This window comes from Sander lucioperca, chromosome 21 (genome assembly GCF_008315115.2).
Source record: "Sander lucioperca isolate FBNREF2018 chromosome 21, SLUC_FBN_1.2, whole genome shotgun sequence".
NCBI classification, from domain to species: domain Eukaryota; kingdom Metazoa; phylum Chordata; class Actinopteri; order Perciformes; family Percidae; genus Sander; species Sander lucioperca.
Genome location: NC_050193.1, coordinates 11,666,272 through 11,692,814, shown reverse-complemented (window position 1 = coordinate 11,692,814; position 26,543 = coordinate 11,666,272). Strand labels below are relative to the sequence as shown.

General features: G+C 40.2%; 1 protein-coding gene across 8 annotated transcripts in view; it reads right to left on the bottom strand.

The window, feature by feature from the left end:
* Positions 1-1,330: 1,330 nt before the first annotated feature.
* Positions 1,331-26,543, bottom strand: part of LOC116059293 (septin-9-like) — a 78,857-nt gene continuing 53,644 nt past the window's right edge. For 7 of the 8 annotated variants that reach the window (XM_031312272.2, XM_031312270.2, XM_035996497.1 and 4 more), the window contains 9 exons: positions 14,283-14,492; positions 9,792-9,920; positions 9,198-9,279; positions 8,769-8,906; positions 5,390-5,507; positions 4,550-4,645; positions 4,255-4,351; positions 3,339-3,390; positions 1,917-2,706 (listed from right to left, as the gene is read on the bottom strand). In XM_031312272.2, coding sequence (XP_031168132.1) covers positions 2,565-2,706; positions 3,339-3,390; positions 4,255-4,351; positions 4,550-4,645; positions 5,390-5,507; positions 8,769-8,906; positions 9,198-9,279; positions 9,792-9,920; positions 14,283-14,492 — 1,064 coding nt within the window. In that variant the 3' untranslated portion in view covers positions 1,917-2,564. Of the gene's footprint in view, positions 2,707-3,338; positions 3,391-4,254; positions 4,352-4,549; positions 4,646-5,389; positions 5,508-8,768; positions 8,907-9,197; positions 9,280-9,791; positions 9,921-14,282; positions 14,493-26,543 lie in introns of all 8 variants that reach the window. The other variant, XM_031312267.2, reaches the window with a different exon arrangement.

Genomic DNA, 26,543 nt, shown 5'->3' with positions numbered 1-26,543 from the left:
CTGCAGTGCAATTTGGCGGCAGAGTGGAAAAGCTGTTAAGGTGTCACCAAGCATTAAAAAAACTGGCATGGTGAAATCTGGAAGTTTATGTACTCAGTGTGTAAAACTCAAATGTGCATTCAAGCAGAAAAATCACCACAATCTGCATAACATTAAAACCTGAAATACAACTACAACTCTACATGTGCTTAAACACACAATAAACAAACTCTGTGCTAACAACACAGGTTCTCGCTCTGTCTGAGTCGCCAGACTTCATTAGTATCCAAAAAGAATGCAGCTCATTAATGAAAGTCATTAAGGCAGGCAGTGAAGCGCTGGGTGGCTGCCAACAGGACGACTGCTGGGTGGCATGTAGGGAGAGGACGATCCACGGCCAGTGCGAGCAGAGATGCAGCTGCTTCTCTCTCGGTTGTTCACGGGGGAGATGGAGAAAGATAGAGTTGGGGGAAAGGAGTATGAGAATGTGGGGGTCTCAACTTTTGAGTTGACGGTTGGGGTTTGCTGGAGGGTTGGGGGCTGTGTGCGTTGCAGGCTGCCATCTTAATACTGCAGAAGATGGAGCACGACAGATGCCATTTTTAGGGCCAATGCAACGAGTCGCCATTTTAAAGTGCTCTTTGTGGGAAAATTGGGAATTGATAAAATGATGAAATGAAACCATCACTTTATTTTGCATCTCATTACTATTTTGTCAAAAAAATGTGTAGGCTTATATCCAAAATGTTGACTTTCCTAGGAACTAACAAAAACGATATCAATATTTCTATTAAGTCACCCTTAGGGTAGGATTAATTCCATTGAGCATTAAGTTCTTTAAATGAAATGTGACATGAAATCACTACAACTTCATCAGATATCAGTTTGTTAGCCCCGTCTACATTCTGCTGCTCCGGTACCTCAGGACGCTGACGTTGGCACATCCTCGCACTGATCTGAGGCCTTGTCTGGAGCTCAGGACTCGTCTTCTCCCATCGCTCTTAACGTTATTAAAAGGAAGAAATCCAGCATTTGTGCATTCAAGTTATTCGTGCTAATCAGCCATGCACTAACCTAGCAGACAGCCATATTGATTTCAGAGGCTAATCAAGTAAAAGTTTAATGACATGGCAATTAAAATGCTCCAGAATGTGCATAAAAGCTGCGATTAAATGCTACGGGGATCCTGCCTTCTGCATGAAAGAGAATGTAAGCTGATGAATTCATGCAGTCTGGTTGTTCATCTTTAGCTCCTCTGCAGGTCTGTAAAATGTATTGATGGGAAGAAAAGTGTATACGGTAGTTTTTAAAGAAAAATTCTCAGTATTGCAATAAAATAATCAAAGAAATGTTTATATTTACAACTTGAATCTTTATTTCTTTAAAATAAGATAAAGGAACATTTGTTATTATCCATAATACAAGTAAAAAAATGTATCAGAACAGAAGAATATAAAGGACAGAGTATGATAGTGACAGCTTAGGGAATTATATATGGTTCAAACGGGTAAAGATCCTTGGTATATTATGAAAAATAGAAGTGGACTGGTTAATGGAAGACTGGATACATGTCAAAATTTAGTCAACTTGGCACCAACAAACCTGATTTCTTTCCAGTTTCAGCCAAAATGCTAGCCAACATTCTCCAATAAATAAGGCACTATGATGGGCCAGAAAGCAGGAAAAGTATGTGAGTGAGACTGTGTATGTGTCTGCATGTGTGTGTTAATAATCTGAATAAGTGGACCACAACTGATGACATTTTATATCGTGCATAAATACATCATCTTAAACCACTCTTAAGATATTTCTATTAATAAGCAATTATTACTGGGAATTTAAAAAGAAGGTGAGGACCTGACATCCCTGAACATTTAACAAACCGTTAAAGCAAAACACAGTGACAAAAAAAAGATACAAACATAAGCTTTTTTTTATTTAACTAAAGGGAGAGCACTGAATGATGCTGCATCAGACAGACTGGTTTGACTTTATGTGTGTCACATGTTGGCAAAGTACTGCCCGGCCCCCTTCCAACATGCTTCTCAATGACAGACTATGTAGTGATCAAGTGCAATAATGAATATCATCACTTCCCACATATGTTGATACAGCTGTGTGCATAAAGACAGAAAACTGTGCTTCTGTTAAAAGCACTGCTAAAAAACATCAAACTTGAAAAAAAAAGTGAACAAGATTAACATGTTAGGCAATTCTGACACTGAAAGATAATAAGCATCAGTCCGTTCTGTTTGATAGATACCTTAATGTCTGCCACCTCAAAGAAAAAACCACAAAGGTTAACTGTAAGACCTGGAAGCAGGTTAAATCAAGCTGCAGCACGTTAAGATGATCAAACTTCTCTTCACTCTCTTTGTCAGCGATAGTGTTTGTTAATGAGGCAATAAACTGACATGAACAGTCCATTAGGCCGCCGAAAGTCATTGAAAATAAAGTCCCTCTGGCAGGCTGTTGAGTTTCTATCCCACCTGTGAGATGGATGGAGTGGAGGGCTGGAGTGGTGGGAGTGTCATAGCAAAAGAATTACACCCAGTAGAGGTCAACTGCAGTGGGGCAGGTGGCGTCTACATCTCGTGGGCGGAAAGATGGTGTTCTGGGATACCGTTGGCATGAGCCACCACTGTGTTATTCTCATTGAGGCGCCTAACACGATACATTTCATAATGAATGCTGCTGGTGATGTCCTTAATGTTCTGCATATGGGTCCTAAAAGAAATGCACAGATACACACCATTAGAAACCAGTAGAAGACATGGACAAACCTTTACAATTTACAACAATATCTAAACCCCCCTCTACTCAAAACATGTAATTAGCTAGTTGTTACTTCACTTAGATGTTTGTCCTTCACTGTGCAGAATGGTGTTTGTGCAGTTTGAAAAAATTAAGAATGTTTTCACATTTATGTGCTGAAAGGGAAAAAATTTTCTGTGATGTCACACAATTCTGCTGTTCTCACACATTTAAAATTAAGTTTTAAAGATGACCACAACTTCTTTGGAAGGCAGTTGTGGTCCAATGAGCAACGTAAAGCACACAAACTTTTAAATGAAGTAGGAGACGTCTTGTGTCCAGTTAAATTTAGTAATTAAAAATATTTACATAATTATTCAGATTCTGGATTCATTAATGAGGATGAAGGAATAGATGCAATTGTGAAGAATTTTTAACTAGGCAATTGAACTTTTTGGAATATCAATTTAAAATGCTCATTATTATTCAAATCGGGACATTTTTATAAGTCACAAAACACACTATGACACAGTGACACAAGGCTGCATTAAAACGGACAGAATTTAAGACCAAGACATTATAATATGGAGACAAAAATCCCTCACCTGATGAGGAGATCCCGTAAATAGGCAAACTCGCAGTGGGCTATGTTCTCAACTACAGTAGGGAGAGAAGTCACGAGTTATTGGATAGAATTAAAAGTGAGCTAAAACAATACAAAGTACCAAAAGACAGACAGTAGAACAGCTGTGAGCTAAGCTTTGTTGCAAATATGTTTTCTAAACAATCCCCTAGGTGGAGTCAATGCTCTCAGTGTGATGTCCCTGTAGAGATACTGTGTGTTGTCTCAACACCCACAAGCCCTGGCCCAGTACAGATCTCTGATGCTAACTTCATCTACTTAAGAGTCCTCCTGAAGAAATACAACTAAACGCTCAAATAAATCCCTGTGTGTGTGTGTGTGTGTGTGTGTGTGTGTGTGTGTGTGTTGTGTCTGCACAGCACACTCGGCAGGAAATTAAACGCAATAAGACACTTGATAGAGGTATGGTGCCTTCTGTCTGGAGTGGATGTTGTCAAAACAACACTGACTGGTACACTATTGGCCAACTGATAAAGTGGACTACATTTAACTCTTAAAACAAGCTAAACAAAAAAGCTCTACTAATTAATCTAATAGGTTCAGCAATTTTTTCACTAGATTTCATAAATTTGAGCAAGAAACATTCATTTACTACGTGAGAATTCACAGTATATCCTTTGTGGTACAAAAAGGAATGTGTGGAGTGGGGGAACCAAGCAAACAAATCAGGCCTCTTCAGACAGACTGCGTCTGCTGGAGGCCTAAGCCAGCTGCATGGCACACGACACCAGTCTGAAGACTGAATGGAGCATTGTTTTATTGACTGACTGATTCAGTGAGGTCTTTACCAATCTCCCTTTTGTCTTTTCTTCGAAACAAAAACACTTCCGGGTTAGGCTATGTGCATACTAACAGATTCTGTCCTGAAAGTGTCGTACCTTCAATGGTTCCCCACTTGGTCTTTCTCCCCAGCAGCCTCCTGCCATTGACCTGGTACTCCTGGTCGCTGCCCACCACAGCAAATGGGATCATCTCCTGCTCACAGGTTTAATGTCAAAAGACAATGGAGTCAAAAAAATAACTCAAGTCAAGTACATTAACAATGACTCTGAATGGATTCAGGATGACAGTACTTACAGTGGAAAGGCATGTCTGAGCATTAACGAGGATAATAGAGTCACAACTCCTGCCACATACAGTATATCTTTAATTGCTTTGAAAAGATCCCCTCACCCTAATCTTCTCGTTGATCATTCTGTCCTCAGCATCCTCGTCAAATTCTTTCTGAGGGTACACGTCAATCCCGTTGGCTCGCAGCTCTTCCCTGATCTGGAGATTTCAAACATTAAGAGAAAAACAGAAACTGTTAACCCACTACAGTTTTGAAAGGATACAAACCAAGGCCTCTAAATGCAGGAGTAATTAGACGTGCTTGATGCAGCCTTCAGAGACATGAAACAAATGCACCTTAATCTGCACAGTGTACAGATTATGGTGGTATTAACACTAATCTGCCTTCTAATCTACTCCAAAACTTCGGGTTTAGTTGTTAATTGCTTTTTGTATACAAACCAGAAAACCTTACAATATGGATGCCTATGCATAAACAAACACCAAGTCTGACATGCACGGTACACACACACAAACATGCACACATAAACAAGGGGGTGTTTAGCCTCCTCATTGCTAATGAGAGGGGGGGGTAATCCTGAGATCCTTGAAGAAAATGAACGGCTGCAGCCTCAATAAACGTGTAGAGGAAGTGTAGAAAGTATCGGGTAAAGAAAGAGAGAGATGCTCTTGAACATAGTCATGTTTTGTGACTGTCCAGAGAGCGAGGGGAGAGTGCAAGAGAGAAAGAACCACATAAGAAAACCACAGGAACTTATCCTATCTCTGGTTACTGCTCCACAAACATGGAAAAATGCAAGCATGAAGAGGGAGACAAAAAAGAGGACGTTTCTAGATTATGGTGTGGATTTAATGGAATAAAAAGGAGAGATTTTAGATACAACAATACAGAAATCTATTAAAAAATAAACAAAAGAGGACATGTAACCAGAAAAATGTTACCTTCTTTTTGAAGAAGTCCCTCTCCTCCAGGGTCAGTGTATCCGCCTTGGCAATGACTGGGACAATGTTGACCACCTTACTGAGACGTCTCATGAATTCTACATCAAGAGGCCGCAGACTGAGAGGGTAAGACAAAACATAAGAAAACATTTGTAACACAGAACTACTCCACCAGGGGGCAGATGTTCCTAACAATTCTCCCAGATGGAGGAACTACTGTACCTACTAACATACAGTATTTACAGTTGCATCCATGACCTAATCATACTATACACTGTGTGAACAGCTACTTGATAATGTTGACAAGACCTGTGGTCGGTTTGAGGCCTTTCCAGCAGTTTGACAAAAGCATCTGCATGTTGTTATGGCAGTGGATTCAGCTTTGCTGACAACACTTTAACAAAGACTGGCCATTGTCAACAAGGAGTCTCCTGCACTAATGCAAGAGCACACTCAAAAAGACAAAAGTGCTTAAGTGACAGCATGCTCCCAGACTCCCACACAGACTCTCTGTCTCTCTCTTCCTTCCTTCCTTCCTCTCTCCTATTAGACTTTTTAAAGCAATCCTTGAACAGCTGCTGGCCAGCCCATGTGACATTTGCAGTGTAGGATTAACATGAAACATTGCTGGATGGGACACAGACAGCGGGCCATCCACCCACTTTCCACCCCCCACTGCCTGAGTAAAGACAGGCCATGACACAAAAATTAATAGAATTGCAGTTCTTGGAATGGTGCTCTATGATCAACTGTGTGTTGTTGTGTGTGTGTGTGTGCTCAAACAAGGCTCACAATTCACAGCTGCTTTCAAAATTTCCCCAAGATTTTCTGGTGCACTCGACTAGAGTTACACAAATGCAAGAGCTATAAAATGCGCGGTGAATCTATCACTTGATGGACACATGAGACTGTGTGCACTCTGCCCCTAATTTCTTCTGCTAGTATACGCCAAACCCTTAAGCTCCAAACTGTGAGGGGCTGAACCAACACAATGTGGAGTGGGACGACAGTTTATGCAGTTCGATCAGAGCCAGATGTGTGTGTCTGTAAGAGATCCAGGGAAAGAAACTTGGAACACTGTGCTGCTTCAGGCCAAGGCAAGAGCAGCCCATCTTTGCAGTGTGTGTGTGTGTGTGTGTGTGTGTGTGTGTGTGTGTGTGTGGTTAACTGGTGTTCATGGATATGTTGCATTGTGTTGATCGGAAATGTGTGTGACCGTGTGTGTGGGTGTGTTCAAAATGAGGGGTAAGATGCAGAGAAATGTTTCACATTGCTTCACATTGAAAAGCTTGAGAACAAACAAAGAAATGTTTCTGTTGAATGTGTATTTACATATGATCTGTTAGCACATGTTTAACAACACACCGTTAGTGCCAGTAATAATGGCAATTGAAGTTTTAGTTGATCCACTGTCACCTAACGGTCACTGTGATAATAAATAATACATAATTTTTTGGGGGGGAAAATATGCTTATTCGTTTTGCCAAGAGTTAGATGAGAAAATGGGTACTGCTCTCATGTCTGTACGCTAAACATCAAGCTACTGCCAGCTGCCAGCTAAATTAGCCAAGTAAAAAAACTTGGAACAGGGGGAAAGGCTTGTTTTCATACTGTCGTTACATGGATTAAACGGTCCTGCCAATGGTTTTTCACTATACCACTGATCTATGTGTGGTTTTAATAGGCCAAGAAACGCAGCAAAGCGCACACAAAGTCAGGGAAGAGGAAGACCGTAAGCTAGTTAACATGAATGTCAACAATGCAGGATCTAAAAAAACATTTGCAAATGGTTGGATGACGAAGGAAAGTTATTCAACACTTTCGTTTGTCCTCAAAGATGCACACAATGTGTTTTGTGAGTAACCCTCAATGTACATCTAACTTTTGTTGGTTTACTCCACAGCACACGTTTAAGCTAAGTTACCCATCTGCATCATCTTTCCTGTACAAACATGAGTGGTGTCAATCTTTAGGGAAGTTGTGCCTTTGATCATGCTGTATTTCCCTGACAATGTAACCTTTAAACCCTTGTGTTGTCTTCCCTTCAACCTTGAAAAAAACACTTTTTTTCCCCCCGACGTTTTTGACACCGTTTGTTTTTGCTTTTTCCAACATTTTAAATTTTTCTTCTACACATGTTCAGCGTCCCATATTTTCTGATATAAAACAAAAATTTAAAACGGGTCAATGTGACCCGAAGTCAACACAAGGGTTATATGAAATTGCATTTGACCAGACGCATGTAATCAGGTTAAAAAATTTTTGTAACCGATTATGCTAATTACTGTACAATGTAACCTTTGACTGAATGAATCTTGACCGGATTGCATATGCTTAGGCATCATTGCTCACCTGGATGTCATCAGAAGATCCTCACCTCTGGCTGGAGAGCCCTTTGTCTTGAGAACAAAGGCAAGCAAAAGACTAACTGAAAGAAATAACCCTGACCAGAGGGGAAGGACCATACCAATGTATAAAGAAAGAAGACAGCTTCCCATCGGTGTGCATATTACAAACTAACCTTTGTCTTGTTTACCGTGCTCGGAGTAGGCCTGCACAATGAGGAAAATCTGCAACGCGCGATAACACAGTTCAATATTGCCATAACGATATGACTTGCGATAAACAAATATTGAATTGTGCATATTAGCTATACATTTCCTATGTCTGCCTGGTTGTCTTTTTAGATTAGAATTTAATATAACTAGGCTAAATGTTTGCAGAGCAGCAACAGCTTGGCTTGTCATAATTCGCTATTAGCTGAGCTAGCGAGCGGTGCTCGTTATAACATAACGGCAGTGGATGACAGACTGCGACAGAGCAAACTGAAATATCGATGTCTACACTTGTTGAACAGGTGTATTGATAAAGTATTTTTTAGGCCTGGTGCCCGTTTTATACAAGGTTTAGGTACCTATCCCTGAAATAAATGATTTTCCTTATTCATTGCGTTTCAGGCTTTTGCGCTGTGTTAACCGTGCATGTTCATATCACAATGACAAAGAAAATACAATTTATCTGTCAGCACTAGCTCTGAGCCTTAAAAATGTGACAACACTGTAAGAGATTTTTGTCTTTTTTATTGTTGTCAGAGTGGGATTCCAAATCTGCCATGATACAATCTTCTCATCTAATTTACGGCAAGAAAGCAAACAAATTTGCCAAATTATGTTGTTGAGACTTTTCCTTAAGTGTCCAACATTGTATGTTCCTTTAAATCGAAGCACAAGTGATGGAGGCACTGACATCATTTTAGTGTTGTTGTGTTAGGTGCTGACAAAGAAGTAGGGACAATCAATATTTCTATGGTGTGTGTTCAACTTGTGGTTCAACTTGTGCTCATGTGTCCATATTTAACCATGTTTGAATGTGTCCTTACCAGTGTCCGGTCGGGGGAATGAAGTATATGCAGCAGTGGACTCTGGAGTCTGGAATCCTTTTCTTCCTGTTGATGTTAATCTCCTCCTGCAGGTACGCCTCATACTGGTCATTAATAAACTTCATGATGGGCTGCCAGCTAAACCATGGCAGGGATGGATTAAGGGAATGGCGAGACAGGAGTGGAAAGGGAAGTGATGAATGGATAAAAGAGGAAAGGAGAAGGCAACACAGAGGTAGAAAAGGAAAAAGGGGTAAATGAGTAAAGGTGGGAGGGGCTCAGAGAGTGAGACAAACAGTGAGGAGAAAGATAAGGATATAGTGTGACATAACAGGAAAGAAAGAAAAAGAGAGGGGCTTCTGGTTAGACACAATTTAAATATTTCACTGGTTATATCATCGATGCAATGATGACAAAATTGTAGCGTACCAGTTCTCATTGTTGATCTGGTCTCCAAAGCCTGGTGTATCGATGACTGTCAGCTTCATTCTCACTCCCTTCTCCTCGATGTCTGCACACAAAGAAACACACACTGTATACTATTATGTCAAAATCACCCTGTGCACTATAAACTACTACTAAACAAGGCATTGCAGATGTAAAAAATGTAGCATGACTCTGCAACTGCACCGCTTATTTCTTGCCTTATATCTATTCGTACAAAACAGATTTGAGGGGATAATTGGTCATACATTTGAGAACATTTTCAGAACAGCAAATTTAAAACGAGGCTGGTTTTATGAGGCTAAGAATATGATATATTCAGCGATTATTTCAGCCATGATTACAGTAATTAAAGAGAATTAGAGTGAAAGAAAAGTAGAGATAAATACAGATAAAGTACTATGAATGTTTGGAGTGACTACACACGCAGTATGTAAAACTGGCTGACAAAGAGAAGAAAAACAAAGTAGCTGAGAATGAGATGGGTGTATTTTGGTTAACAGACCTACAGACACAGATGGAAAGAAAACGAAAAAAAGACGAGATACAGAAGAGTTGAGGGATTCAAGAGGGCCATACCATGACTGATGGACTTTATTTCGATTGTTTTGGGGATCTTCTCCTGGGCTGTAGCCAGCACTGACTTACGGCTGACTTTAGACTTGAACAGCGTGTTCATTAGAGTAGACTTTCCCAGGCCACTCTGTCCTGTAAGCAAAAACACAGTCAGAAAAGCAGACAGTAAGACATGAACACACATTTCAAGATCTTTTTTCCACATTGACTACTTGTGCTGTAGGTAACTACATTAACAGTCCACACACTGTAACAGTGTTGTCATAAAAAACCCAAACATGATCCATTATTTCCATGACAGTTTGGACAACTCCATGATGTCAGTTTTGGGGCTGAAGCAGTGACAAGCTGCAGGTGTCTGCACAAACACTGCCAGCAAAGCCATCAGCACACATGACTACAACCCAAACACACCATCAATAAGACAGATTGGATCCAAGGTAAACCAGTCTTATTTCCTAAAACAATCAGAAGGCTTTGATTAATGTGCACTGAGCAACCAGAAATAAAGTATCCTCTGTACATTGTTATAATACAGTTTAACAGTCCTGTAATAAATACTACCTTAAGTTTTTAGTTCTAGGTCACACTGCGTCAGAAATGAGTCGAAAGAATGGATATACATATGGAAACTTTTATACGTCCTTTAATTATTTCATTTGCAAACACTTCTAATATAAAGTGTACATGTATATATAGTACATGATTGGTTGGTGTTTTCTTGCAAGGACATGATAATACAGGGAGTCTTGAAGTTCACATTGCAGTTTACTGATAAAATGCCGATGTAAAAGCCGATGAACCAGCAAGACTCCTTATCTGTGAGTCATCATCAACTGTCTTTTTATATGGATGGGACCCTCTGTGACGCCTCAACACCATGCTATCATCACCACGGGTTAATGAGAGGAGTTTGGAGGGTCCCGCTGGGCAGCAAACATTCACAGTTCAACTTCAGATTAAGTCAACATCAAGAAAAACATCTTTACTGATTTATGGAGACACAAACTCAGTAGCATTTACAGGCAGTCAGCAGCACACGTTACATTAGGGCTGGGCGATATGACCTAAAAATAAAATCCCCGATTTTTTCCAAAGAAATCCGATTTAAGATTTAAATAGATTTTTTCTCCCCCTACTTAAAATCAATCTGCAGATGACAAAGAAATTGTTCAAAACAAGTTTTAACTTTATTTTGTTTTGACTCACACATACGCATACACATGGGGCATGTATACCATTATGATTATTCATGCCAATTTTGTGGAAATATAAATTGGTTTGAGTGTTTTCCCTTTTTATGGATGGGGGGTGCTATATAACAACAAACAAACGGATGCGTGAGATAAAGCTGTTTTCACACATACAGGTAATTCACTTCTCGTTCCTCGCTAAAAGTTCAAATCATTTTAACGTTATTGCGCAACCTTGCCCCTATTTTCACCTGTTGCTGAATAACGTACATTAACATCCCATGGTCTGTAGCAAGCTCCTTCGTAGTAACTAGCGGTAGAAACAAACGTCGAAGAGGAGCTCCGTGCTATAGAGCGGCGATTGCTAGTTTTTTAAGCCGCTACAGACCTCCATCACAGCTTGGTCGTATCAGCGGCATTTAGTAGATGTGTTGAGCCGCAAAAGAGTTCCTCAACACCGCCTCTGGTGCCCCGCATGGTGGTCCTTTAGGTCAGCGGTAGCTGGTGGTTCAGTTATCCGAGAATAGGTGACTCTCAGCCGGGGACAGAGCACCGCGAGCTGCCGGTCATTTCAGCGGAGATTACGGATAAGTAAGTAATGAAACTACTAGTTAAGAAAAGAACTAATGTTAGTCCCTGTCGCTGCCATGTAGGGCTGAACGATTTTTGAAAATAATCTAATTGCGATTTTTTTCCCAAATATTGCGATTGCGATTCGATTGTTTTTTTAAGCTCTTTGTCTTCTGTATTATTCAAGAAAGACAAACAATAAATCATTTTATAGTATGAACAACACACAATTACACACTAGACAGTTAAATAAGTAAAAATATAGTGATATATATATATATATATATATATATATATATACATACACACACACACACACACACACACACACACGTGTATTTTTTTTTACAGTGCACAGAGAGGAGCTGCCTCCAGCCCCTCCCCCTCGTGAAGTTACGTGCTGCCGTGTGCACTTGTTCAGAGAGGGTATCGTTGCGTTAGCTAGTTGCTGGTGTTCTTGCCGTGGGATTAACTGTACTAATAAAACTGTTGAAACCCTGCGGCCACGCTGCCGTGAAAGCTCCCCGAACGTCATTTATCAGAGTCTGCTTGTTACCCCTCTCAGTGGCAGCTCCTCCACTCATATCTTTATAACGGAGCTAGCTAACTGCTAACCAGAGCTAACCGCTAATCAGAGCTAATCGTTGCTAACCGAGCCTTGAGTTCTGTGTGCCTGTATTCATTAACTGCATGTATAGACTCAAGCCCGAATAAAACCCTTCATTTTATTAAAATGGCTGTAAAAGTTTTAAATTACAACTCAGAGTTGTTTGAATGACAGAAATCTGCTCAAGGTACGACGTAGCGTTAGCGTGCTAAGTTGATGCTTTCTCTGTGGAGTGCAGACTGATTTGCTCTCGCGAGTCATGTGACCAAATCGCAGCCTTTGCGATTAGGAAATCGCATTTTAACATATCGCGATATTATCGCAAATGCAATTAATCGTTCAGCCCTACTGCCATGTTGTTTGTGTATCTCTATGGCAAACGCGCAGGGCGAGGGCTGAGCCCGTTCGGAGCTATGGGAGCCCAGAGGGGAGCGTCGGCAGATGTTAAGGAGAAAATCGATTTTCATTTAAACAAATCGACGTTAACTACACACTCGAGTTAATTGATAAAATCGATTTATCGCCCAGCCCTACGTTACATGCAAACATGGATCTGTACAACCAGTACTGAAGCCAACAGCCGCAGATTTTAAATGGAGAAAATTCATATTCAGTTTGAAGTTTTGGAACTGATCATCACTACATGAAAAATCACATATCAACTCTAAAGCTTTGGCAGCATTGATGCCAGCTGTATGAACAGCTGTATTAACCAAAGTGTCTTGGTCCAACATTCTCCAACTAACAACCATCACAACAGTAATGTGGTGCCAAAGTCCCACACCTGCTTATGTGGTACACCATAGAAGAGTGGATTTTGTTTAAAACTGTGATAAAATAAATGTAGCGACAACATTTTTCACGATTTAAATTTGTTTTGCAAACATGCTTATCCATGTGTCTTTCTCATCAGATACAGACTGCTTTTTTCCTTCTCCCTTCTATTGAACCCAATTCTGCCCAATACAAAAATGAAAAGGGGATTTGGCATTTAGTAATCTATATCAAATCTCACTTGACCATAAAGATCCAAACCCAATCATCAGGGTTCATACGCATTTTAACCAATACTTTTCCATGACGTTTTCATGACTTTTTGGCAAATTTCCATGACTATATATTCCTGAAAATGTCAGCCGACATTATATAATAAGAATAAAAATCTGTGTTTAAGTTTACTCTCAGAGGTTTAACAATAAAATGAATGACAATTTATGCGGTTCATAGTGGGATTTGTAATATCGCGCCCCGAATAGAACGGTGAGGTTAGGACGATGTGAAATACATTTATTAATCACATATTATTATGCTGTGTTAAAAAAAAAATCCATGACTTTTCCAAAACTTTCTGGGTCTTTTTTTTGTTTCCAAAACCTTTCCAGGCCTGGAATTTGCATTTTTCAAATTCCAAAACTTTTCCAGGTTTTTTCAAAACGTATGAACCCTGAATCATTGCTTCCTGCAGTCCCTTTTTTTAAGTGGTGGTATCTAACTTCACTTGAACATGGAAACCAAGTTTGTTTAGTTTTGCTTACCATTGCCTCCACAACTTTATATAACTCAGTCTCAACTCTGAGGCTGCTTCTTAAGCAAGCTTCATCACATCATCCAGAGGAGACATTCAGCAGGGAGGTGGTGTGGGTGCTATGGTGGCCTGTCTACTGTTGAGGTGTGTGTGTGTGTGTGTGTGTGTAATTAGCTCCTGTTTTAAAATGTGTCTGATCAAAGTGATGAGGGCTCAGTGAGAAAGAGTCCTACTGTGTGTGGCTGCTTATTAAAATTATTTTGAGGACTCCAATTTATGTCAATGATTAGAGAGAAAAAACAATATCATACCTGAATAGGGACACATTTTACAACAGCTGACTAAAGAAGTTTTGAGTCACATATAAGTGTAATGGTAACGAGTTGATGCTACATGTCAAATTGATTCTGCCCTTGATGACAAGGCTCAGAATGAAATACAAAATAATCTTCATGATTAAAAAATCCACCTTTTTCAGTGTGCAGTATGTAGAACTTCCTTTCTGAGGGAATTGTACTATCAGACACAATCATGTTAGCTTTAACTAAATCTGGACAATATGACTGAAACTTTAGCTGGTGTACACATGCGCTACTTACCCACAACCATAATGTTGAGCTCAAAACCCTGCTTCATGGCCTTCCTTCTCATCTGTTCCAGAATGGCATCAATGCCCACATAACTGAAGTCCAACACAGGGCCACCGGCCTTCTCCCCGTACGGGACACCCACTGCTGGGGAAACCATAGCATCAGGCGCCACTGCCTCAGACATGGCACTGCTGCTGTAGCTGGGAATCACTTCTGGTCCTGACGGAGAAATAGAGAGAGAAGGTTAAAGGGATGAGATGAGGTGTGATATGAAGGGTATGGGGGTGGATAGAAGTGACTAATGTCTGATTAGCAGTGGTGCTAATATGAAAAACAGGTCACGTAAGCAAGATGAGGATGTACACAAGAGGTACATAGCAAAGAATGGTATTGGAAAACAGTCACACTACAAGAATCTGAGATCCTACGAAAAAAACAGTCAGATGAGAGGATCAATACCACTTCATATCGGTCTGTTAAACATGAAGCTACAGCCAGCAAGCGATTGGCTTAGCTTATCACAAAGACTGGAAACGTCCATCTTCCAGGCTTTATGGTAAGCTAAGCAAACCAAGAGATATTAGAATATTGATTTTTTTCATCTTAACTCTTGGAAAGAAAGTGAATAAGTGTTTCTCCCAAAAATGTTGAACTACTCCTTAAATTATCAGCGACATGTTGATCCATGAAAAACAATACACACAAAAAATACCCCATTAAAGTATTTTGCAATTGGCAGGAGGTTATCCCCACAGTTTGTTTTGATAATGATTAGCTTAATGTCCTCCTTTGGAATGCTTTTGGATATGTGTCTAATTTTAAGATAAATATTCAACTTTTAACATGTTCCTCATGGTCTGATAATGGTCACCAATATGCATGCATTACATCCTGGTCTCAGGCATGTAAAACAGTCATAAAACCCTTAGAATCTTTGTATAAAAACTGCCTCAAGTGTCATGACAAAAAAACACGTCATTATCATCATTGTCATATACTTGTCAAATATGATCTACTTAGTTTTGATAATTTAATAAAACACTCAAATGTGTCTTTGTTACATAAATCCATATACAGTGCATATACAGTCGAAGCGTTACAAGGGGGGAGTGTAGCATCCCACAACGTAAAACCCAATTTGGGAGTTCCTCCTTCTCATGTGTGGCCATGAGGCAGTGGAATGCCGTTCCCACGGAACATATTTTATGTAAAAATTCTCACACCTTCTCATGCCTAACAAAGAGTTGGTTGTTGAGTAAACAAGTTTGCACACACCTATAAGATACTGTATTTATGTGTGTGTGTGTGTGTGTGTGTGTGTGTGTGTGTGAGAGTATGTGTGTGTGTGTGTGTGTGTGTGTGTGTGTGAGAGAGTATGTGTGTGTGTGTGTGTGTGTGTGTGTGTGTGTATCCTTGTATGAATAAGTATCTAGAGTTGCATGTACTCCAATGTGCCTAAGCTGCTGCTGAATTGTTTGAGTGTGTGTGCTGGGAGGGGGGAGAGAGAGTGAGTGGGGTGATGGCACCCCTGTTTTTTGCTAAACTGCCTGTTTTTAATTACTATGGACACCATGTCATTTATAATCCTGTGAAATTTATATTTAAAATTGTTAATTGTTTTTTAATTTGTCATACCTGCCCAGGGACTACAGGTGGAAATTAGCAATTGTTGCTATAACCTGGCCCAAGACATATTCTCTTGTTTTAACAAGTTTAATGTTTATTTGTGCATTGTCCCTGTTTCAAATAAATCAATTTCCAATTCCAGAAAGTGGGTAAAGCTCTGCTTAACAATGTGTTAAGTCAGCGTAGGTAAAGAATTTACAGTCTGTATGTTTTTGTCTGTATGTACAGTAGTTCATGCAGCTGCTACCCCTGACAGGGCCTCCCTTCCCTCGCTCTCCACAGTGCAGTTACTGTCCTGTTAATATGAGAGTGGAAAAGAGAAATACTGCTGAGGCTGAAACCTGATCCGTTCACCCAGCTAGCCTGGGTCACACAAACGGAGAGTACATGCTTGTGCATTTAAACACAGTGGATGCCATGACCTCGTACACATACAGCCTTTTGATCACATAGCTGACCTGCAGGCACGCACATGAAACACACACACACACACACACACACACACACACACACACACACACACACACACACACACACACACACACACACACACACACACACACACACACACACACACACAGCTGCCAAGAATTAAACTGCTTTTGGATTCCAGCTCAAGCACAAATGTTACTCCTCGACACTTGGCCTGCCACAAGGAGAAGAAGTCCAGACAACTAGCCAGTACACTCGTACCACTTGAGGAATTAAAGTAACAGAGAATGACAAGTAGAAAGTCCACACGCTTCAAACTGGCACGGCATTGATTAATGGAAGAAATTCAGTGAAGAATAACACTGCTGTGGAAACTCAACACTAGTTCGTGTTAGAATTGAATCTTACTTTATAATGTGCTCCTGTGTGTGTGTGTGTGTGTGTGTGTGTGTGTGTGTGTGTGTGTGTGTGTGTGTGTGTACACATGTGTCATAGAGACCCACCTATGGAAGCAGCTCTCCTGGCCTCCTTCACCACTTCCCCATCCTGTTCCAGCAGTCAGCAACTTACTATGACTTACTGCCCTCCACCTCTCCTTTGCACATCCCACATTCCCATACCTCTGCTCGTGTCTTTCCTCTCTCCACACACTGATACTGTTCTATTTCGCCTGTCATCAGTTTCCCTCTCTACTCCATCTCTTAGTGTCTCCTGTGTGACTCCCATGTCTTCTTTGCTCTGACATTACAACTGTGCCTTCTTCTTCCCTCCCACTGGCTTTAATCTTGAACATTTGTTCTCCCTTTTCTAAACTCTGCTGAAGTCACCTCTTTTATCCCCTTTATCTCTACCTCGCACAACCTCTTTCTTTTCATCTCCGCTTGCCACTGTTCACGTCAATTTCTCTCTCTTTGACTGCTATGTGCTGTAAACAGAGATGTTGGCCAGGGGCCAGCACGCCTTGACAGGCATGGCTGCGACAACTGAGCTTCGCCTGAAGCAGGATGCCAGCAAAGCATCAAAGGAATAGACATAAAATGAATGGGGTTAACAGACACTTACGGTAAAGTTTCAGCCTCAGAGGTCACATTTAACTATCATCCAACACCAGCTACACCTGCAAAACACTAATGACATAACCTCCTCCTTTTAAAATGATAGATACTATGAACACACTAAATGATCAAAATGTCAGAGACATCTTTTTAGAGCTGAAACAATGAATTTTTTTTTAAGGAAAAATGCCAAATATATAATTATGTTTGTGAATTGTGAGAATTTGCTGCATTTCTTTTTGATAGTGAACTGAAATCTTTGGATTTTGGACTGTTGGACAAAACAACAGTTGAAGACTTCACCCTGGGCTTTAAGAAATTGTGATGAACATTGCTCACTTTTTTTCTGACGTTTTAAGTAATTCATTGTCTAGTTGAAAAAATAATCATCCGTTACATTTTTAATGAAAATATTCTGTTGCAGCCCTATATCTATTTTATACCTACATGCAATCCTTCTCAAATTCTGTATCCACACCTTATTGTGATCAGTGTGGTTTTAAAAATGGAGAAAATAAACAATAAATGGGTTTTACTAGAGCTGGGTTTGAAAAAACGATTTTCATTTGACAGTCCAAAATCAATTTATAAAAAAATCCAAGAATCAATCTTTGTCTGTATCATTTTCAAAGGGGTCCCTCTGTCACCTCAAGATATCTGAATGAAATATCACTCAATACTCACTGACTGTAGAGTCTGTAGAGCTGCACTATATTGTGTTCAGGTTAAATAAAAAGTACAATAATGTAACTGCTTAGGGGTCAGTTCTTATTGTAAAACATTGATACTTTTAAGAATGCAGCAGGGCAGAGCGAACCATGTACAATTGTAGAAATGTTCCTAACCTAATTTATATTTAATCGAAAATAAAATTGAGAATAAAATCGATTCAGGACCTTGTGAATCGATTTGTTAAATCGTTGATATCGAGCCCTAGCTTTTACCCACATTTACCTAATCTGTGATAAAATAACCAGTGAAATGCCCCCCTGAGAGTTCTTTTGGTCCTAGCCAAGTTTAAGTGGTTCTGTGACCTGGCCCCCATTCTCATTGTATTTCTATTTTAGGCTTTGTGTACAAATACAGTACCTGTATTTGATATGAGGTCTTGTCCTGAAATAAATGTCTCATTTCCTAGTTTGAGTACAGGGTACTTAGAACAATACCAACCACATCTATTGTATTAACAAGCTGTCTGTTCTGTTTAACAAATAGTAAACACACACCACTCACCGAGTGTGGGTGGAAAAATACTAAAGCAACCTAAAGACAGAGTGAATGGAAGAGAGACCGAAAGATATCTGCTTATCGTGCATCTTAACTAACTGGTTTCCCAGACAGAAGCAGCAAGACTCTACAGAGCATTGTTAACTGTCCTTCATGAGTGCATACTGCCCGTTTGCCCAAGTCAAAGTAAAGTCAAACACTGTAAAAGACTTGGCAAACATAAAACGCACACAAAAGAACACAAAGTGCTTGAAGCATTACTGTGAGAAACCCTGCTCAATGGAAATCAATCACTTTCATTACAAGTAGTAAACCGTTTTAGTCCTGTGTCGTCAATTTCAGTAAACTACAAATCCCACAAGTGAAGCGTATTGGGTTAATTCTGTTGTTTTGAGTGTGAATAATACCAGACTTGTGAAGGACTCACAAGTAGCCTACTGCAAAACATCTGGATTAACTGACCATAAATTAGACAGAGGCATTCATACCTTCAGCTCTTCCACGATGTCCTGCCAAAGTGCTGTAGGCCTAAAATGTTTTTTAGCCAGTAAACACAGATGTCAGGAGACAGCCGGTTGGACAAGGACCCTATAAATGTTAAGACATTTGACCTCCACATGATAAATGTCTAGCCCTGCATGGTGGCTTACCAGCATGGGGACATTACCCCAACCTTAGTCAAAACACTAGCCTGACTTAGAAAGAATACAAGTTCATGCCAGGTCAAATAGGAATAAGAAGACACCTATATTGTAGGAGGATCAGGTATCTGAGTATGTGTGGTGGATGTTAGTACATAAATGGGCTTTGGTGTAAACATGGTAGGTAATGATTTTTGTTAAATTAGTCTATTTCAGCCTCAGGTCAACTGATCTAGCTCCAATTTTTTTTTAAACAATTATGTTGAGCAGTTTATCAAATATTATGCTTTAAATGCCTGCGGTGTTTGAGATGACTTTCTCAGTGAGGAACATACACCTCACAGCCAAAATAAATAGGAGTCAGGAGGACAGGGTTAATGAATGTCCCAGAGCAGTGACTAAATATGTGGTGAAAGCCCTACACCCTTTAAGCCCAGCTTAACTAAAATGTCTTAATTTCCCATCAAGCATAATGCCTAAAAAGATCAATAAGGGACTTAAAAGGATTTAGATTGGATAAAATGCTATCAAACCCCATCCCAATCAATGACACAACGTTATCATTCTACCATCCCACAGCAACCCTGTAGAACTGTTCCCCTTTTCCGACTCAACGAGGTAGCTTAAAAGTTTAAAATCCTTTTTAGGCCCTAAAAAAAACTTTCTTCAAATTCTTACTATGGAGGGGAGGAGTTTCTTTCAAAGTTACAACAATTATAGTAATTTATTTAAGTCTGTATTTTCTCTGTGCTCTTCTCACTGGCTTGAAGAAGGCTCTGAAGGGAAATAAGATGTATTTCGATGCACCAATCACACTTAACCCCACAACAGACATCACATTATGATTCAAATGTTTCTTGTTTGCTTGTTGTACCCCTAACCCTCTGATCAAACCACACGCACACAGTCAAGTTTCTTAGTGTTAAACTGTTAATAAATAACAGCTCAGAGAACTTTAGTTTTGATTGTTGCTTTTTTAGTCTTAAGTCTTTTATGTTGCTGAGAAATATTTAAGATTCAAAATCATGTTTTCAGGGGCTATCTTCAGGGGCTGCAAATGTCTGCCATACTCCATTGATTTAAGAGTTAATCATCCCTCAGCTCTACTTTCTAAAAGGTTTTCCCCTGTATCGGGTCCAGTTATGGGATTGGATAGATAATGTTTTCTTTGAGTTTGAATAAGAAAGCTAAATTAATTTTAGAAATTGGAAAGCAGAGAATGACTCATTGGGCTTGCTGTGATCCTGTTTTCAATTACAGGCACTACAGAATATCTTTTCTTGCTTCCAGCAGTATCGAATTACTTTGCTTTTTGTAAATATGGCCGGGGTCTCCTACTTTATACCACGAAGCATTTGGGAGTGGAGAAAAGAGGAAAAATGAGAGCAAAGATAAGAAAGTCAAAGCAGCAAGAAAAGATGTAGTCAAGAAGAGGTAGAGAAAGGCAGGAGTGTGGGGATAAGCATGAGAATAGGAGAAGCAAAAAGGAAAAGGATTATTAAGTAGGGGGAGGTAAAAAAGATAAGGTCAGGAAAAAGAGGACAGAGGAAGGAGTGTGGAATGGAGGAGGAGGGGAGGAAACCGAAAAGAAAGTGTGGAGAATAGCGTTGGCGATTTATTCCACTTTTGGGTCATTCCTAACTACACACAAACCTCCAAACAGGGACGTAAATACAGTTGAAACCAGTTAAACCCATCCCTGTGTGTTGCCTTTTTTTAAAGAAAAGAAAAACTATGAAGAACACTGCGACTGTGACGTCTAGGTTTAGTGGAGATGTGGTTAAAACCACTGAGCCATGCCTCAGCTGTCCAGGGTGTTGATCCTGACAGCAAGGCAAGCAGGTCAGAGGTCATGTTCCCAGTTTAGGTTGGAAGAGAGTGGCGCTGAGGTTAGTCCCTTTATGACAAACCAGTGGTTTGACCCTGTACAAACTGGCTTGAATCTCAAGAGAGGAATCCAGAGAAAGAAAAGGACTTGGACTAAGAGAAGTTCATATCATAAGAGTGTGATTCATACACTGAATCCTTAAAACTCAGATTCTTCTAAATCATTTCCTTTATTTAGATACTTTAAGGACTGTGTTATAGAGTTATTAGAAAGTACCCCCTATTTTATACTTTCTTGATTAACCATGATATACCATCATTTTCTTTCTAACGGTACAGCACTGTTAACACTTTCAGAAACTTAAAGACAAGATGAGTCAAACCATTGTATATCTATTATTAGGGATGGTCTACATTTTTGGTCATTGTTGTCATTTGTCTTAATTACTGTAATAGTACCAATCATGGCATTCAGAGCACAAACACTTTTAAAGTGAAGTTTCTGTGGCTAAGCTTAACCCCTAGATTCCACCAGGCGCGTCTGCGCTGCGTTCCAGCGCTGCTGCGGCCACCACCAGCAATTGCAGCCACTCAAGACAATGCTTGGGATCCCACCAAGCAGCGCATTGTAGAAGCTCTCCAGAAGCGGCTCTCCGCTCAAAATACGTGCCAGGTCTATTTTTGATGGAACCGCGAGGCTAGAGCATCATGTCAATTTTCAAAATAGACCCCCGATCGCATATCTAACACACAGAAACAAATTTTTCATCCATGTCATTCATAACTGGACTAAATGGAAGAAAACATCCAACGATGTACTTACTTTTATGGTAGAAGCACAAATATCCAGAAAAAATGACCAAAACAACGGAATCTGCGGGTTGGGCAGGTAAAACGCTCAACTTAGACGCTCCCGCGTGGTGGACAGCGGAACAAAACCCTGGCACAGCAGGAACGCGCCGCATCTGCGCCTGGTGGAATTTCGTGGTAACACAGGTCCACCACTATTCATACTGTAATCTCTCAAAGTGGGGAGGCGGCTTGAACTCAGGTATTTCATGTCAAGTCATTCCACTACTTGTCTGGAGCTCCATGTCAAACACACATTAGCAGACTAATGCACTAAATGGGTCGTTTGCATCTTTGCTCTGGTCTAAAATCTTTTATGGGCCCTCTTTGAAAACATTTGCTCATCTTGTTCTTTATTTACATTCCCAGACAGGACATAGGTTTGCAGGCTTGTCTCATCGTAACATGGATACATTTGTTTTGATGGTGACCCAGATCCTTCTTCAGAAATGTGTGGACTGCTGCAAACCTTATTCAATGTAATAAAATTAAAAAAGGTTTCTGTGAGGCCTTTCCAATGATTCTCAAGCTTGCTTTTTTTTTTACAGTTAATTTCCCCTAAGAGGAAGAAATGGTACAAGCATAACTGAGAAAAGATTAAAGTGCATGTAGCCATTAAATTACTTTCAACTGGGACTCCAACAGCCCTCCAGCACAGAATCAATTACTGTAGATAACTCAGACCACATTGGTTTAGGGCAGGCCCAGGGGAGGTTTATAAACATTCATGTAAATACACCCAAACACTTTTTCCCACCCTCTGACAGTGAATCCCTTAATAAAACGGGGAAATTGGAGTGTGGCAGTGCAAACATGGTCTATTGTGTTATTAAAGTCAGTGTGTTTGTACAGCAAGGCCCAGTTCCCAGAGTCCTCATCATTCAGCTCTCTGGAGAAATGTGCCCTTTGACCCCTGCAGGGTCCAACTCGCTCATTGTGTCACCTGGCACTGGACACCGGGTGTGCATTTGTCTGTGAAAGATATGTGTATGCTTCCTTCTATTCATAACGTGTCGGGATGTCCCGATCACAGTATCAGAGCCGATTTTGGCATTTTTAACTGATTGGGGATGGGCATTTACCCTGATTACCTTACTCCGATCATTTACATCAGCTTGTACCGATTGCCCTAATCACACACGCCCTGCACCACAGACACACCACCAGACTGCCAGGATGCCGGCACTTTCAAACCAAGATGGGCGTGGCCACTCACCAGTGTCCGTCCAGAGAGTCCCTCCTAACTTGCCAGCCCTTGGCAACAAAAAAAAGTCAGTCTTTCTTAGTCTGACTTTTTTTTTTTCCCTTTATCCACACTTTTTCCCGTGATTCCCCCAGGAAACCACGCTTTCAGGCCATTATTCCCTGGAGACGATGATAAACACGAGAAGAAAATCAAAGATTGACTATTAAGCGCAAGACGCGTTACTAAGTTTAATTTTATCAAAGATTGACTATTAATCGCAAAAGGCGTCAGTTTAGTTTTCGTTGTCCAGCATTGAACTTGAGACTGTTTATTCTTTGGTTGGGATCCTAAAGAGAACTGTTTTGGTGTTGAGAGAAAAGACTCATTTGCTCCACTAAGTTAAATGTATTAAGCTTAAGAAATATTTTAATGACTTTGTTTACTTTATTATTTTTGTTAACAAAAAAAACGGTGTGCAGCTCTATTACCTGAGCAAAGTATCGGATCGGGACCCGGTGTCGGCAGAATGGGCAGATATTCAATATTTTTAAAAAAATCAGATCGACGGGTCAAAAAAGCTGATCGGGACATCCGTAATAACGTGTAATTATGTCTTGTGTATAAACAATACAGTATTTTGTGTGCATGTTTGTAAAGGATTGTATAATTACTACGTGTCACCTCTCCACAGCTACACAACGAAATGTCTTAATACATTCTTGGTACTTTCAGTCTACACAGCCCAGCTTTAATTCATGTCAGCGCAAGTAGCTTCAGCAACTAGTTTTACTTTACAGAAAGTTGAGAAATGTTTGTAAATTGCTGTAATGAAAGTAGAAGCCCACAGGTTTGTCTAGACTGCCAGAAGAATGTGTTCAGCCCCCACACTGCGGTGGTGTAAAAGAGAGCTGTTGTCTTTCTAGGCTCTTTAACTGCCCCTGACACTGAGCAGCTCACAAGAAAAAGCTCCTTTACAGCAACAAAGTGCATTTTGCAAGGTTTAATCCATATATTATGAAAAGCAGGAGCAATTAAAGATAATGGACTAACACATCACTCCACGGCTCATTTATTTAATTTCTAACTCAACATCAACATTTAAGGAAAGAGCTTCCACTGCAATACTACATTCCTGCAACTGACGGAATTGTTGAGCCTTACCAAACAATATTTTAGCCCAAAGCACCTGCTAAACATTAACCCCTAGGTGTGTTTACACAAAAGCTAACTGAATTCAGGAAGTTGCCAATTGAAGCTCTTTGCAAAGAGGCTGAATAATAAGTTAACTAGCTATTATCTGCTAGCTGCTCACTGACAGGAGTTGCTAAAGTCATTAGGATACCTCTGTGGTAGCTAGCTAGTTTGTAGTGTGTAGTTCTTTATCTTAGTGTGCGGGTCAAAGTGTATCAGTGAAATGGTTGGCTGACAGCAAGCATGGGTCTATAGGACCATGGGGCTCAGGAATCTGACCTCTTTCCTCACACATACCTCACATCAGGGACAACAGTCAGAAGATGTCAAACTCATAAAACAACATCTTCACATGCAGTTGTATGTCAATATAGAGCAGTACATGAAACAAACATTTGAAACAATCCTGTTTCTGGAATCCTTAGGCCCTGTGACCCACTCCACAATCGGTGTGTGTGTGTGTGTGTGTGTGTGTGTGTGTGTGTGTGTGTGTGAGATATAAAGCCTGTCACTCTGGTCCTCTCCAGGCCTCAGGGGCAGTATTTATGGACTGTGATTGACCCACATACAAAGCTCAAGAGTAGCAGACAATACCTTCAGAAGACCTAACTACTACTGACTATAATAATTTGCTAGGTCATGTAGAACAGTTGACTAAGTGTGATTCCCTTTTCATTCAGTTCTTATTTTCTACCATTTGACTGCATTGAATGGAGGTTAAATAGGAGTCAATTATTAAGGTTTCCTCATCACTCATATCGGCACTTAACCTTTAAAATCCCTGTTGTCTTTTAGAGGACATGCTCTATTTTAAAATTCCAAAACATAATTTTTGGCATTGTGTACATTACTGTACCCACTCCACTTACGGATTAAGTCCTACACTTATTTTGTTACTACATTGTAGTCTGTCCTGATTTACATCTGATCTATTTGGGCAGTGACGATTCTGTTGTTTCCTGAATGCCAACTGAATGAGAAAAAAAAGAATCACTACATTTTACAACACTTTCTTATAATGAACACAAAATGCACATGCATGCACATCCACACACTACAAAACTTGTTATTCTGAGAATGTACAACACGTCGAGCAACAAAACCTTATCAATTTTACATTACAGAGCTCCGGTTGCATTCATGAAATATTTTGCATTTCAAAGTTATGATGCTGAATTCCACAACAGAAACATAATCTTACTGCACTGATTTATTGGCTGACTCAATCACACACACACACACACACACACAGAAAGACATTCAATATACAGAAGGTAACGATGACCTTTTCAGCGTCCCATCAAACACTGGTGAAAGGCCATTGCCTATTCTTGCATGGCAATGCACAGGGGGCCACAACAGTGCTCCTTTCATCAGCCGTGCGTGTGCGTGTGTGTGTGTGTGTGTGTGTGTGTGTGTGTGTGTGTGTGTGTGTGTGTGTGTGCATGCGTGTGCATGCTTGTGAGGCAAAACAGAGGCGGGTGACTCTCTAAAAAGGTGAAGGGTGGTTGCTGTTTTCCATCAGTTTGATATTATCAAAGAGCAAAGCCTTGTATTGCTCAGGTCAACCCTAGACAACAAAGCATGGATGATACAATGCAGAGGTTCAGCTTTGTTACAACTGCTGTCACATCACCAGTTAGCCAAAAGATCACACACTTTCTCACTTACACACAGACAGAAAGACTAAATAAAGAAGCAGAAAAGCAAAAATAAACTTGAGGTGGATAGGGCAAATGAGAGCTTATACAGAACAAAAAGAATATCCTTTGATTTTGGTAAACATTTGATATATAGTGTTTCTGACTGGAAAGTAATGAGGACTACTTTCCACCAATTACCATTCACTAAGATGATTCCTTCACTGTACTTTCCAAAGAAACTAAAACGATTCCCTTACGCACTCTGCGGAGCCTAATGATGTGTGGGGCTAACCTTTAACTTTGCTGCACAAACACACGCTTCCGAGTGCTCGCACGTGATCTGGTAATGGATCACTGTCAGAAACAGCAGAACACGTTCAGTGTGTTGACAATGTCAGAAGGGAGGAAACATGAAGAGAGGAGAGAAGTGGATTTAAACACAGTAGGGGCAGAAACATGATAGAACATCCCTCTGTGTGTGTAAATAAAGAGAACACCAAGTCTCTCCTATACTACTTTTGTAGTATAACTTAAAGTCTAGTTTAACTCACATCTGTGAAAAAGTTTGGATCATAAATCAATAACTAAGGAAA